Consider the following 16259-nt stretch of genomic DNA (forward strand, 5'->3'; position numbering starts at 1 on the left):
GTAAAAGTTTTTGAACAATGTATGTTATTTCACAAGTCATCTCATTCATATATGTAAGTAATGCATGGAATTTGTCGATATCTAGTCATAGAAGCCTAACATTCTTGGAGTACAAGATGGAGTTATGAAACACTGCCAAAGTCTTTCTGATTAATTACAATCTTCAATAAAACCACTGGGTCAAATTCTTTATCACATAATTGAGATTTAAAGGAAAGTATGAAGGATGAAAGATGCCTCGTTTCAAGGATTGCAAAAGGAACACTTTATCATGTCGTTACAACAAGGTTATACTTCTCCACTTTAAAAATATACACAAAAATCAGTTAAACAAGTATGAATCTGACTATTTAAAAGATTAAATTGTTTCAGATTCTTCTACCCCAAAAAGAATAACTTGCTTCAGATTTCAAAAAAAGATTACACTTGTACCCTCTACAAGAAGAATAAAATAAATTTGAAATTTCCATCAATTTTCTTATACTCAAAGGGCCAAAACCTCATTAGAATGTACCAACCTCTTCAACAGCCTTTTCTCTGAGGCGTTCAGAGTACCTCAATGCCTTAATTTCTGCCTGCGCATCTCCCAATTCCCTATCCTTATCTGCAAAGATGTTAAAAATGACCATAATCAACCGGAGTCTATACAGCTGGCCTTTCAACTGCCCATTTCATTGCCAAATAAACTGACATGAGCCAATACGTATAAGCAAAGAATCAGCAAACATTCAAACAAAAGAATGAATACAGGAAAATAGCACAGAAAAATTATTACTAACCCCTCCTTTTGTTCTTTGATGCATTTGAATCTTACAAAAAAAAAAGATAAACATGCAAAACTTTTCCCAGAAAAAATATATATATTCAAAATGTACCACTGAGTTTTCAAGTTTCTATATACCATTTCAGGCATGCAGGGACTGATCAACTAAGAATTAAACAGTTGTTTCAACGATTCCTTCAAAATTGAAACAGAGAATTTTTTTTTCTTTTTTTTTTTTTTTTTTTTTTGTGGATAAAAGAAACAAAGATTTAATACTTCTTCACAAAAGTTCCAAAAGCAAACATGAATTTTTAAACAGACAAAAATAAAATAAAAGGGCAAAACAAATTAAATAAAAAAACTTTAAAAAGATGAAAAAAGGTAATGAATATCAAAAAAGTTGCATAGATCAACAGAAACCATTTGCATAGAAACTCCGTGAAGAAAACCCCAAAATGCACTCACACACCCCCATTAAGATGCACTTTTCAGTACAAAAATTAGAAAAATAAAATCCATTTCTAGTGTAGCAACTCACAAAAAATCAACATTTTAACAAAAAAAAATCTAAAATATCAACGCCAGCCCACTGACAGAGACTACTACTAAAAACTGCAAAAAGACAAATTTCCGTCTAATTATTAGAAAATTAAGACACAATAAACAGAACCAAACAAGTAGGAAACCTTATCACCCAAAAAGGGGAAAGGAATATAAATTACTCACCTCTAACCTCATTTTCGAGCCGATTGAGCTCAACCTTGACAGGATCAGAGCCGTGTAAGAGATTGATGAAATCATCAACTTCGGAACCAGAACGAGCGATCAAACTCTTCTTCTTAGTCTTAAAGGATGCCGACGAGGTCAAAACCGTCTGCTTAGCAGAATCAGAACCCAGCACAGCTTCTCCATTGCTAATGTGGGTCTCCGCCATGAGAGATCTGGTTCTGCAAGGTCATCAAAACCCCAAACCCTAGAAATCCGGAAACGAAGAGAGAGAAACTAGGGGCTCCTCGGCTTTGTTTTTCCTGCAAACACACGAGCGAGAGAGAGCGAGAGAGAGCGAGCTTTTTTTTAAAGTTTCAGACTTGAGAGTGATTTATAAGAGTAGGATTAAGTAAGGGTTTAGGCGGGGTTTAAATAAGAGATTTGTTTTATTTGAGTTAGGGCCCCACTTTTAACTTATTTATTTATTTATGGGTAAATTTTACGGACACCCCTGTAAGTATATGAAATATCACGGATATACCAAACTTTGGAAAAAGATCACAGACTACCCTTACTATTTCAACTTAGTCCACTCCATTAGGTCTGGGCAGTTAAGTCGCTGTTAATTCTTTTATAATGGCAAAATTACCCTTATCACAGGGGAACTTCCCATAATACCCTTTAGGGTAAAACCCCAAATATAAACACAGGGAACTTCTCCACTTGCAATCGATGCCATTTTTCGTTGGGCTGAAGGAGGAAGAAGCAAGAATAGCTATTTGGACCACAGGCATAAGATTTTGTATCAGTGTTATGAAGTGCTTCTTCACATGTCTGATTCCCAATCGCCCAATCGAAAACCATCGGAATCTTCGATCTATTAAAACTTGAAGCCAAAAGAACTGATGAATCAAAGGTAAATCGAGTTGGATCACCGAAGGTAATGAGGCTGGCTTGGCTATAGTAGAAGATAGATTTGGTTATGATGTTTACAAGTCCATTAATGGCAGATTTGATTTCGTGGCAAAGTTTCAGTTCCTTAAAACCTCTATACTTCTGGTAAATTATGGCCCTACGACTACTTTATTGGTGTATCGATGGATCTGAACAGTTTCTACTGCCATTGATTTACTATCCTTTAGTTACCTGTTGTGTCGAGGTGCTTGTTGCTTCCATCAAACAGATTCTAAGCTTGATTTATATACTTTTGTAATACCTACGTCTCAGATGAAGGTTTCAGCGTCTCGAGTCACTCAAATTGAAGGGAAAACCAAGGGGTGTAATGTTTAATCTTATAATTGAAAGGAAAAGCAAGGGAAGAAGATGAAATGACAGTTTTTTTTATTTAAATAACTAAGGGGTAAAATGGATATTTCACCTTTGGGTACTAATTATGCTTAACATTGGGGGGAAGGTTGATATTTTGACCATGTGTGGTAAGTCCGTGACATATTGAATACTTAGAGGGGGTGTCCGTGAAATTTGCCCTTTATTTTTTGGTTGATAAATGTAAAATAACTGTATTCTGCAGAGTTGTAGGATGAAATTTTGCTGCTACACTTGTGAGAGAGTGTAGGCCGGTAGAGCAGCATTTTTTCAGCTTGTTTTAATTCACATGGAGAATAGCTGACCAGTCAAAACTCAAAACTGATTTATCCAAATAAAAAAAAATTACATTACGTAGAAAGAAATATATTATCCATACAAATTTATTTTTTTTTGGGTAAGAATTTTATCCATACAATTAATATATTGCTTACTTTGAGTAAGATTGGTTAATACATTTGCAAGGTAGAGTAGGTCCCTACCTTTCTTAATAATTGTAAAATGGTTGAACGAACACAGTTGTTTGGGTATCATAGAGGTGGGTGAATACACGCCATGGCCAGGGATGTTCCTTCCTTGATTTCCCTTGCCTCATTTTCCAAGGTAATTTTTCTGGGCTTAATTAATTATTGGGCCAAGTCTTTAGATGGCGATCCTAATACGTGGGCTAGCTCAAGCATATCACCCGGTTTAAAGCGATGGGCTAGCCCAAACCCATTGTAGAAGTGGGTTTGGGTTTTGGAATAGTACTATAACTACTATTTAAGGAGGGTCCTTGCAGTCACGTTATTTTTCATTAACTCTTTTCTCTCACAAGAAAGAGGATTTCTGGGTGAAGAACAGGAGACTGTAGAAGATCCCTTCAAAGCTTGATTCGTCAAGGGCTGCGCAAGAAGATTGCTAAAGGATTACATTTTAATTGTTCTTCATCAGCAAATCAGGTGCAAGGTACACTATAACTCCTCTCCTTCTATTTCCATCAACGATTGTGTTCTAGAGATCGATATGGGCATTCTAGTTACGTTTTACATTGATTAAACCCCAAGTATTCTTACAATTGGCATCAGAGTCGTCTCATATAGATCTAGAATCAACAAAGATAAGGTAGATATGGATCGATGTTGATAGAGATCAAGGTTTTTTCCCCAAAAAATTTCGAAACAATTTGGAACACTACACTTTTCCTCCGTTGTTAGAATTTTTGACCGGTAAAAGTTTAATTTGATGTCACCATAGTGACGCTCTCGGTGAGACGAACAAAACCACAGGTGGATCACCGTCGGCTAGTGCCGGACACGCCCTCACGCAGCACCCGATCGGCGAGTAGATCCTACTCGTTGAGGTTATTTAAAGAAAAAAATACGATTTTAAGTTTCCTATGGTTCACGTTTGACCCAGTCAATCAGACCCAGGTCAAAGACACCTAATCTGGTCAAAGATTCTCTGAACCAATCAACTGACCAGACCCGAGATCCAAAAATTTGACCCAGTTTTTGACTCGTCAACTCGAATTTGTGACCCACTGAACCAGTCTGGTTCGCCAACCGTTGCCCAATGCATTTTGGTTGGACTGGCCTATTTTGACCAGCACGTGTGCAAGTGCCACATTTGATCAACGCGTGAGAGCGCGTGGAAGCTCCATTTGGGGCGTTCTTTGGCTCGTTGGCTTTGTCTCTCTGAGACCTACATCATGGTGTCCTCGGTTGGTCAGAGTAGTCACTCCAGGGGCACAATTTTTTATGTTTTGTGTCTCTTTCAGTATGGGGTTGACTTTTAATGTTTGAATTTGAATTTTGGCTTAATTCTGATCATTTATTGGGACTTAAAATTGGCAAAACCTTCTATGTGCATGTCATCATTACATCAGAACACTGTTAAAATTGTTTGAATTTATGTAATTAATATTCTTCCACTATCTTGCTTCAAAACTATTTTTTATGGGAACTGTAGGGGAATGAGATTTTGATCACCAAAGTGGCACGTCAAGTTTCTCTGTAGTTCTACCATGACAGCAAAGTTGGTGGCATTTGCCCAAAGATGATGCTACCCAAGTTTAAAGGAAAATGTGCATGCACACAAGTATGGGAAGGAATGGTAGTTTAGGGGTTCTATATGCCCAAAGGTGATTGGATTCCTAAATTATCATTTCTTTCACGATAAATGTAGATTCATGAAAGGACCAGTGCATCTCATGCCCCAAGGGGTAGAGATGTAGTTCGGGTGTGACTTTCATATGGTCTATATTGCTAGTATTTTATTGTCTCTCAAACCGGCTGAATTATCTTTTCTTTCACGATGAATGTGGATTCATGAAAGGACCAGTGCATCTTATGCTCCAAAGGGTAGAGATGTAGTCCGGTTGTAAATTCCATATGGTTTATATTACTAGTAATTTGTATTGTCTCTTATGCTAGCTAATTTACTCATTTTTTGTGCATTTATATCATACCCAAGTTATGCTCCCATAGACTTTGTGTGTGAATTCATCTGGGTTATACTGTCTCAAGGATGTCTATTCAGGGTAATATTCTTTCCATTGTTCCTGCCTATATGGGGACAACTATAAGAAATGGAAAGAGGACTTAGATGTGGCCCTTTGTCTAATGGAGTTAGACTAGGCTGTTAGAGATACAAAACCCATAGTTACTGCTACTAGCACTACAAAGCAAAAAATAGAAACTAGAAAAATGGGAAACAACCACAGAAAATGTATGACACTGATTAAGAGGTCCATCCCTGAGACCATGAAGGATAGTGTGGTGAATATGGAAACTGCCATAGAGTATTTGGCTGCCATTAAGCCAGTATTTGAGGTTACCCAAAAGGCTGAGAAAGGGGAATTGATGAATCAACTGCTCTCAGCAAAGTTTGATGGCAATGGAAGTGTGAGGGAATACATACTTGAAATAGCTTCCATTGCAAAGAAATTGAAGGATCTTGGGACTAGTGTTCAAAAGAGGATGCAACACAAAGACTTCCCAAGAGGTCACCCATCCTAGTACTACTCTCGCCCAAGCACTACGGAATTCTGAAGGGATCTGATGCATTAGTGTTGGTAAGATCGAACCAGCCAAGGTTATGCCCCCTAATTCTCTTGTAGTTCATCTAGGCAAACCCCATGGGCCGATTTTCATAATATAACAATGATGCGTACAAAAAAGTGCCGAGGAAACCAAAAATAAAAATAAAAATGTGTTAAAAAGGGGGTGCAACATGAGGACTTCCCAAGAGGTCACCCACCCAAGTACTACTCTCACCTAAGCACACTTAACAACAGAGTTCTAATGGGATCCGATGCATTAGTGCTGGAATGATCGCACCCGCCAAGGTTACACCCCCTAATTCTCTATAGTTCATCCAGATGTGAGGACAAACGACTGCATGGCAGGGGATTGCCAAGTGTCCTCCACCTAGAAGTGGGTCTAAGACCCAAGATTGTAATGTCATGACTCTCATGCAACGCCCTTTTGGGGACAGATGGTCTGTTGGTCTGGGTATAGGTCAAGTTATGGTTCGGAGAAGATATTAGGCAGCCCAGTCCACCTGGACTTGTTGGTCTTCTATTGCTAGGCATAATGGAATGAATAACATGCTTTGATAGAGTGTAAAGTGCAAGTAAAAGTGCAAGAAGTAAAATACAAGGGGAGTAAAGAAACACATACCCGAAGGTCTGGCTGCAAGGTAAGGGGTTAGTATACTGGAATTTAGAATAAAGGGCTCAAAGGCCTAAATAACCTAAACATGATAGACTCTAAGCTAAGCATGATGATGTGATAAATGCATATAAACAAAGACGATGATTTAATGCGTATGCATAGAGAGACATGGGAATGAAGCAAGAAGAAGGAAAAATATGTCAATAGTGCATGAGGGAATCTTAAATTACGAGGAGTTGGGATCATGGAGATACGTGCATAGAAGATGAGATACAACACAAGAAAAAAAACATGAAGAAACAATAGGGTATGATCACCATCTTGGAAGACGGGATCACACTCCCCTTGAAGATGCAAAATGCGATGAAGATAACAAAAATAACGAATAATATCAAAGACCAAAGGGCCTACCTAGTGAAAGAAGATCAAAGTAAGAGTGTGGGGGTTTCCCTTGTGTAACGTAGAAGATTCGCACCACTTGTTGTGGCTTCTCTTATCTTTTGTACTTGAATGTCTCGTTGTCAAGCCGAGATTACCGGATTGGTGTCTTCAAGTCTTGATCTTAGGGATTTAAGTAGAAGTTTTGTTGCTCAAGAGAGGAAGGGAATGGTAGGCTTCAAAACTCTTGAATGTTGGCTAAGTATGGGTGTAAGGGAGCTCTATCTCTAGACTAGGGACTTGGGCAAAGCTCACATGAGGTGCATGTAAGGACTGTGTAACCCTACTCAACTTAAGGGGGTGTATTTATAGATGTAGAGGGGTATTTGCACTCCCAAATTCATGTAGTTATGGTTGGGTTAATCCAAATCATCCGAATGGGGGTCCTTGCATCATTTAAGATTAAGAAGCAGAAGAATTATGCTCCTACTCTTACAAGAACGGACTAATAGGGTCAACTACCTAGCCAACCTTCATAATTAAATGCCATTACTGTATAGGTAGATCTCATTGTGAAAAGACCTAATTACTGGATAATTCATGCCAAAGGGTGTGAACTGTACAGACGGTGAGTGTAAAGTCAAGGTAAGGACCAATGGGTGAGAGGCATGTGTTTTATTGCCTTTGGGGGTATTTCTTGGGGCCTAAGGGGCCAAGATTGAGATCCAAAGTGCCAAAAATAGGCTGGGACGCGAATGGAATCGCAATTAGAGATAAATATGGCAGGTTTGGGCTTCTCGGATCAGTAGTTATTCGACAGTGAAAATGCCCGATTCAACATCGAAGGGGGGTATGGTCAACATCGAGTGGCTATCGATGAATATAACTTGACATCGAAGGTTGGTATTTGAGCATCGATTGCAATTGTCTGAATGTCAAAGTGAGATAGACAGTGGAAAGGTACTATTCGATAGTGAGAGAGTATGGCTCGATGTTGACTCGAGGCTTTTGGGTGTCGAAGTAGGTTTTAGTGTCGATGGGCATGGTTTGGACTGTTTGGGCCAGGTTGGTTCCAAGGGGTCTAGGTCAGGGCTATCCTTTCCAGGGATTTTTGGAGGGCTTGGAGGCTTTGGTTCGAGCTCTGGCAGGGGAAAGGGTGATCGATAAACGGATTTGGGCAGTACACACTAACACTACATCTATAGATACACCAGCTCTAGGCCTTGGAGGGTGCTCATCATCATTACAAAAAATCTTTAGGGAAAAGACAAAATGAGGTGTCTACAGAATGCCCCTCTTTAACTGAGACTGTGCACAATTGTAAGTCAAAAAAGTGATTTTACGAACACTTCAGCTTGTTGGATTGAGCGAAAACTCGCCAGTGCCTTGCTCAGGGGCACTAGAGTGTGGGGGATAAAGGCATACCTGCACAGATGGCTCCATCAGTTGAACTACAGTAATGCTCCGGCTGCCAATAGTTTGGGCTGCACTAGCTGGGGTGATGAGGTTGGTCGATAGTGCGAGTATTTTCGTCATGGTGTAAATTTGCCGTTGATAGGGCAAAGGTGTGTGTGATGATTGTCGATAGTATGAGAACTTTGATGAGTATTTCATTGTTGATAGGGTGTGGTGCTTTGTAAAGGGTTGCCAATAGTATGGGCACTCCTGAGGATAATTCGCCAATGATAAGGCGAGGTGCTCTTCGTAAAGTGGTAGTTTTGTAATTTTACAGGTGACTGTGTAGTTCTGGCCATGGTAAGGGCAGATTAGTAATTTTGTTGATGCAAGGATGTGCGGGGTACATTGATTGAGATCCTAAGTTGGTAATCGTCGATTGTGTGGGCGTGATTGGAGGTTGGAATCTTGCTCAATTGCGAGAGGAAGCCACATGTAAGGTGGGTATTGGCGTGCTAGGGTGCCAAGTCACCATGGGGGTGGACCCACTTGTTCAAAATCCAAATTTGGCTGCAAAATGTACTGTTCAACATTGAAAAAGGCTTCTTCGACAGTGAGAGCCCGTGTCGACATCGAAGTGCTTTATTCAACAGGGCGTCGATGTTGAGGGGTACCCTGTTCGATGTTGTGCTTTTATATTCCTCTTGTGTTCTTTTTCGCCATGTCTGGTTGAGATAAGGGCAAGAGGTTGATGGGGGTCCAATGGCACACCTCCTCCCCCTAAGAGGTCGAGGAGTTCGGGTATCGTGATTCGGGAGCAGGATGATTCGGCTCGACGTCCAGAGTATGATCCTGATGAGGATGTCCTTAGCGATTGCATGGAATCCTCAAGGGCTCCATGGTACGAGGGCCGATTGCTCGGATATGCTATCCCACATTTATAGCAACACCAGAAACCCACCCAAGGTTGTCAAACCCTGCTCCTGACTGGTTGGATTTTTTATTTGAAGGGCAGGAACCCCTGGCCAGGCCACCAGGATCACTGTGGAGCATCACTCCACTCAATGACAGCAATGAGAATGCTTTGAACAGGTTTCCCTATATACCTGTTAGAAGATGGATAGCAGACCCATGTTCTTGCACAGCTCACAGCTTGATATATGGTTTGGACCCCAGGTAATCTCTCTCCTCCCTATAATGGTGGAACCCACCTCTGGAAAATCATGCAAAAACCCCTAATGGGCATGTGGGGACAATGCCTTGACCTAGGGTCAAACCCCTGTGCTGTTCCCCTTTGAATTCAGTTGCTGGAATTCTCTGGGCGATGGCACTAGGCGATGCAGCAAGGCCCAGAGACATCGCCCAGTGGCTGTTTTTGCATATATTTAAATATTATAAATGTGGGGACCACCCAACATGACCATGGACACCCTCCACTGATAGAGGGGAGTCTGAGGGACCACCTCATACCCCTGGTTCAGTGTGGACCTCACCAGAGAACCCAGAACTAGTCAGAATCAGTTCAAAATTTGATTTTTAAAAGAGAGACTTTTGGTCAAACATACCTTAGTGGTCTTGGGCCTATAAATAGGCATGACCTGAGCTCATTTAGAGCTCTTATTTCCTGCTGAAATCGAGAGGAGAGAAAGGAGAGAAAGAAGAAGAAGGAAGGAAGAGGGGAGGCTACTGCCATCACCCATAGAGGCTGGAACCGAGCTTCTCCAAGCTCCCTTAGGTATAAAAATACCTGTTTATGCCTGCTGTTCTCTTTCCCCTTTTATGTTTTTCTATGTATTTGCTTCCTGGGCAGCCCAGAACAGCTTGGGTATGTCCAAGCTTGGTCTGGATCAACCATGCAAACCTTGTGTATGATGGATCTAAGTTTGTTATTGAAAATAAGCATTTAGATATGCTGTTTTGCTGGCCAAATTTAGGCTGTACCCATTTGCACTGCCAGATGCCCTATTTGAAGCCTGATTTGGAACCCTGGGTGCTGGACAAGGTTGCAGAGACCCAACCCTAGGTGGTTGCAGCCTTGAACCACTAAGATTCATGCATTTCCAGCCCTGCATGTGGCTGAAATCAACTCCCAAGCTTAGCCAAAACCATGGATACTATTCACCAGGGTTATTTGGGCAGCCACAGACAGGCTGACTGGAAACCTGATGGGAAAATCAATGGACCCATGAGATAGACAATTGCAAGGGCTACCCAGATCCCCAAACATGCAGAGGATCCAGTGTGGGCCCAGCCCTGCAGGCCCCACCTTGGAAACTCAGCCCAAGGTCGATTCTGCAGGCACTGGGCGATGCAACAAGACCCAGAGCCAACGCCCAGTGAATGGAATCTTGCTGTATTGAAGGGCAAATCTATAATTTCTTACATGCAATGATCCCTGGACACTGTGGGATGTGGGAAATGACAAAAATACCTTTCCCCCACATCTGTCCATAAATGAAGAATGATTTGGAACCCTAAGTGGGCCCCGCTTGTGACTGTGCACTGCTGTGTTTGATTCTACATCACTGACCTAAAGTGGATAGCAGTGTAATTATGTCATAGACTATAGTGGGGCCATGTTCTGACCTAGTGGCCGGTACTGGTATTACAAATGACCAATTTACCCCTATGCTCTGACACTAGCCCATGCACCAAAACATGACCTAAGGCCCGGTATAAGGCTCAGTGATTCCAAGAGTGAACCAATTGAACCCCGGGTCAACCCAGTAAGTTAGGGTAACCTAGAACCATCAGTGTAGGCTAATGACTGAATAAGACAATGCTTGATTTGTATCTAGGACCTGATCCCGAGCTCGAGGTCAACAACCAGACAACTGCTGGAACTGAATTTGTGATTGAGTACCTAGAGCCAAGTACTGGTGAGTGTATAATACTATCATATGTGCAAATGTAATTATGATCTGATGCCGACTATTAATAATTGAATCATGGTTGTTGTGTTCTTTATTTATAATTCAAGTTACTCAAATCACTTCATAGTATCTGTTGTTGATCAACAGTGTGAATTCTATATGATGATTGTGATTATTAGATTAGATGTCGTACTCGACTTGAAAATGGTGCCTGTGGTAGCCCGTATTATGGGGTACGGTTGACACCACTTAACTCATACGATGCCATATAGACATGGGGCTAGAGTTTCATCACCCGTGCTACGCACCCTTGCCAGCAGGGGTTAAGGTACTAGATGCCTGTGGGGACAATTATCAGGGAGTGAGAAAAGAAAATGAAAGAACACCGGAATGGTGCATAAATAAAAGAACACCAGAATGGTGCTTGAGGGAAGAAATGGTTGTCCCCCTGGATAATCACAGTGGGTTGGTCGGGCCGACCTTGGTGAATGAATGCGGGGGCTGACTAGTCTTCTCCAATAGCTCAATGGGTGTATCGCAGGAAGGGGTTAAAAGCTCACACCAGGGATACACATATTGGGGATTGTAGTAGCACATACCTGACTTAGTTGTATTTCTAGGTGGCTAATAATAAAGAATCTGGACTTGCATATCATGTAGATCATGTGAATTGTGGATTGTAACTACATATGCATGCATGATTGATGTTATTTGCTCACGAGCTCAGTGGGGCTCACACTCTGTTATGCAATTCTCTTCTTAGATGATCCTGTAGGTGGATGCCGCTGTTGCATGGCGGGCTATCTCGAGGAGGAGAGTTTTAGTTGTTATGATGATGTTGGTGTGGACCCCGATGGAGGTCATATCGATTTTGCGTACGTTCTCGGTGGTCATTGCGGATGAAGACTATTAAAGCGTGCATGTGATGTTTTGACTGGGGACTCCTTTTCGATTTTCTGGAGTAATCCCCGTTCTGACTTGGTTATTGTAGTTTCTTTTCTTTTCCTTTTTGGGGCTGAGAATGCTCGCCCTGTATATATATTTGTATATAGTACTGTTCTTATCAGCTTTTGTTTCTTTGTTGTGGGTTGTGTGTGCTCGGGAGATGTATCAAACAAAACTTTATATGTACATATTATCATCATTTCCCGTATCACTATGCTTCCATTTACTTTTAAATTATAGACGTCCTGCATTACTCTGATCTTACTTATGGTTACGATGTGGATACGGTTCCATGATCGTAAGCACTGCTTCTAGATCCGTGGGATTTGGCGGATTGCCGTTACACAATTCGGGTCACCTACCCAATCCTCCTAGGGGGTGGTTTGGGGTGTGACAAAGCTTGGTATCAGAGTGTGAGGCTCTTCTTACGATTATGGGTTGCAGGCTAGGACTAATAAGCTTTAAACAATAAAACATGCAAGAATTAAAAACCATAGGGGAGGTAGATGTAATTAAGTAAAATGCAAGAATTTTATTAACTCAGAAATAGTTACAAAAGTTTGATTGCATGACTGCAATTCAACAAGTACATAAACTGAAGACAAAGAAAGAAAAAGTACATAAGCATAAAGAAAATAACAGTAGTCAAAACCATGTAGCACGAAAGTCCGGTACTGTAGGTACTGTAGGAGGCAAGTCGCTTGGCGGAGGCTGAGTCTGGCGAGAGTTAACTCTGTAGAATCTGTCCCAGAAATCTAGACGCTGCTCTACAGACCCCACCCTCATCTCTAAGGAAGTGAAGCCCTGATCCACCCTAGTCGCTAAGCTGGAGAGCTGCATGCCGAGGCTCTGGAAATGTGCCATCATCTGAGACCACTCTGAAGGACCAGGAATCTGTGAGCTAGTGGCGCCGGTCATCTCATAGGCAGGTAAATCTATAAACTGAGTGTCAAAGCCCTCGAGATCATCTGGACCTAACCCCTGCTCCTCTGTGTACATGCCCTGAGTGTCTACTCCAATGTCTCCTAGCTCCTCTCCAATCTGACCCTCATCATGTGCATCACCACCCTGGAGCTCACCCTCTGGCACTCCCATTTGCTCCTCATCTACTACTGGATCTTCCCTAGGCACTTTCATCCTCAAGATAGAAGTTTTGTCTATAGGCTTGGATCAGACCCTGTCAATGTACTCCCCCTCCAACGAAACCCCAAAATATCGGAAGACCAGGGTAAGGAACTTCCCATAAGGAAGGTTCCATCGGCTGGATTCCGCACGTGGTAAAGCATGACCTGAAGCAACAGATACGGGAGGTTGATGACTGGACCCCCCTGACCAGCACCCAAGAGGCAGTAAGTGATATACACCTGCATCATAGAAATGCTGCCCTTGTTTCCACCCTTAGGGTAAATATTATAGGTCACACACCTACTGATCACTCTAGCACTAGGCTTATAGACAGTCTCTGACTTGGGAGTGTTCCCTGAACAGGTCAAAGTAGTGAAAACTGTCCTCCTAGTCTCGAGGGAGAACATCTCGGATATGTCCATGCGGGGTTGGTAATAAACCCTATCACCTGTATCAGGTAAACCTAAGATCTCTGCCAATAGGGTAGTAGCAATCTAATATCCACTCTCTTTACCCTACTCTGAAGTGTGAAATCTTGTGCCCCGGATGGCATCAAGTTACAATAAAAATATCAAACCAGGTTGGGATAACAAGGCTCGGTAGGGGATAACATCGATGCCTAGCCTAGGGCATTGAACTTGGCAAAGAGGCCATATTGGTGGAAGTCCTCTACTCGTACCACCCGACCATTTACTATCTTTACAAACGCAAAATTTCTCCATTCCTTGGCGTACTCATACTTGGAGAAAAGATGGTGATCGAAATCTGGCTGCTCGAAAGATGAATCCTCCCTAGGAGATGATGGTGGAATCGAGGAACAAGAAGACTCCTCGGATTCGACCTGTAGCCTCTTTTGAGCTACCGATTTTCGAGTAGTGCGGCGACTTGTAGGCATTTTCTACAAGAAGTAAAAAAAAAATATACATAACAAAAGTGGTTAGGTTAGGACAAGGAAAAGAGAAAACCTAATCTACGAGCTGATTTAATAAAGTAAGTAATCAAAGAGGTAAATGTGAAGAAGAAACTTACCGAGACACGTGTAAGCTCACGCAAATTACGGGGGTTTGCAAAGAATTCGTGGGAAATATGCCCTACTACCCTCCAAGACTATTCCCTAAGAGTTTAGAAGAGGTTAGAAGAGAATGGAATCAAAGTGGGTCATTCTCGGATTTAAAAACCCTACGCCTGATTCTCTGGGCGATGTGGCAACACCCAGAGACATCGCCCAGTGATGGTAAGTTTGTAGAATTTCAGTATTTACACGAGGACCCTAGTTTTGGGCATAATAATCGTATAGGACATAAAAACAAGGACCAAAAAAAAAATTATTATTATTATTAAATAATAAGAATATTATATTAATAAAATATAATAATAAATAATTCATGACCTAAGAACTTAGATCTCATGAATTCAAGAGAGTGAAAATTTTACAAATGCAACACATTGGGATTAGGTAAAATCTATATGGTTAGGTTAAACTAAATAATTAGTGGATTTCATATTTGTGAGTATAATTGTATGTATAATTACAGCTTATGGTATGTATTACTAATATGCTTTATGCTTGCCTATTGTAATGTATGAACTGACTAGACAGTTGCTGTGCAAACCGGACATAGTTACATAGGTATGTTGTAATGCGTATGTAGTACGTGTGGAAGTGTAGATCTCATCCAAACCTAGGCCTAGGATAGTTGAGAATAGGACCTAATAGGGCTCCTAGTCAATCGAACACTTAGACGCTAAGGTACCTCGAGCCAACCCAAGAGTTGTTTCATTGATCTTTGATTATTTAAGTTTTAGTAGTCATGTACTTAATTCTTTTAATTAAGTAAGCCCTCATGCCTAGAACCATTTATTGTGACAGATATTACCTTACCTGAGGCTAGAGACCCCAACATCATGATCTATCTTAGACATTTACGAGAGAGACTGAGACGAATACGGTTAGTGTTACCCCGGGCCGAGAATCAACTGGACTTTTACTTGGCTATCGCAGCCATTAGTGGACCCGAGGGCTGAGAGCATTTTCTGAGTCTAGCTGGAGAGGTAATAGTTGACATAGAATTTCTACTGGCACTAGAGTTTCGAGACTGGGAAGAAGCTGGAGATGTTTGCCTGCTAGATCAGGTAATTAATTAAAAGTCTTTATTTAAAAGTCTAAAATTTTTCATTAGTGCCATGTATAGCATATTGACACATAAAATGCATAAGAAAGAGAAACACAAGGTATTCAATAGAACCCAACACCTAACAAACCAAGATAATGAATCTAACAATCCACCTTACTGGTATGACTCATGATGCTCATTGAAAGTGTGGACTGGATTTATACCTGCTTAGTTAGGAAACAACTGTTGATCCACACAGATGGAATTGGAATATTGAACACGCTCCTCTTTTCAGAGAAGCAACAATGGTCAATACTAGAAGTTCTCATGGAGGTCGTAAGGGTAAACAACCTAGAATTGTACCAGAGGTTGAGCTGCCCAACGGAACTGAGGCTCAAAACTCTGAGGCATCGGCTGCTTCATCAGGAGCACCAGCAGCTGCACAAGCTACTGCAGCAGCACCTCAGCCAAATGAGGCAACCGGCGACGTGACTGCGTTCTTGACCACTATGATGTTGACCATGCAACAACAACAAGAGTTTTTTGGCCAGATGTCTACGCAGTTTGCTACTATGATGCATGTACTTGTTGCACCACCACCACCTATTCGACCCGTACTGTTTCCACCACCTATGCCTCAGCACTTAGCGAAAAATTCCACCGCCAAGGTTATGGAGAGATTCAAGAAACTCCAACCACCTACATTTTCCAAAATAACCTCTGAGGCAATGCAGCCGGAAAGATGGATTAGTGCCCTGGAAAAAGCATTTGAAGTACTTGAGTGCATGGGCGCACAAAAGATTATTTGTGCGGGTTATCAGTTACAGAATGAAGCCGAAGCATGGTGGAAGGCAACTAGGCCTAATTTGGAAGCTGCTCACCCAAATCCCACGTGGGAACAATTTAAGGAAGTTTTCTTCAAGAACTACTTTCCCGAGAGTTTTAGGGATAGAAAAGAAGTTGAGTTCAACGCACT

The 16259-nt window shown here is 41.5% G+C and overlaps 1 protein-coding gene and 1 non-coding gene across 2 annotated transcripts in view; both read right to left on the reverse strand.

The window, feature by feature from the left end:
• The window catches only part of LOC122643052 (microtubule-associated protein 70-1-like), a 63275-nt gene extending 61418 nt beyond the window's left edge, over positions 1-1857 (reverse strand). Inside the window, exons 1-2 of the mRNA XM_043836686.1 lie at positions 1490-1857; positions 519-604 (exon numbers count right to left, since the gene is read on the reverse strand). Coding sequence (XP_043692621.1) covers positions 519-604; positions 1490-1697 — 294 coding nt within the window. The 5' untranslated portion in view covers positions 1698-1857. The remainder of the gene's footprint in view (positions 1-518; positions 605-1489) is intronic.
• Positions 1858-6000: 4143 nt separating this feature from the next.
• LOC122644474 lies at positions 6001-6119 on the reverse strand. The gene has a single exon (XR_006330401.1). It is a non-coding gene; the product is annotated as a 5S ribosomal RNA (ribosomal RNA).
• Positions 6120-16259: the final 10140 nt, after the last annotated feature.

This window comes from Telopea speciosissima, chromosome 10 (genome assembly GCF_018873765.1).
Source record: "Telopea speciosissima isolate NSW1024214 ecotype Mountain lineage chromosome 10, Tspe_v1, whole genome shotgun sequence".
Lineage (NCBI taxonomy): Eukaryota > Viridiplantae > Streptophyta > Magnoliopsida > Proteales > Proteaceae > Telopea > Telopea speciosissima.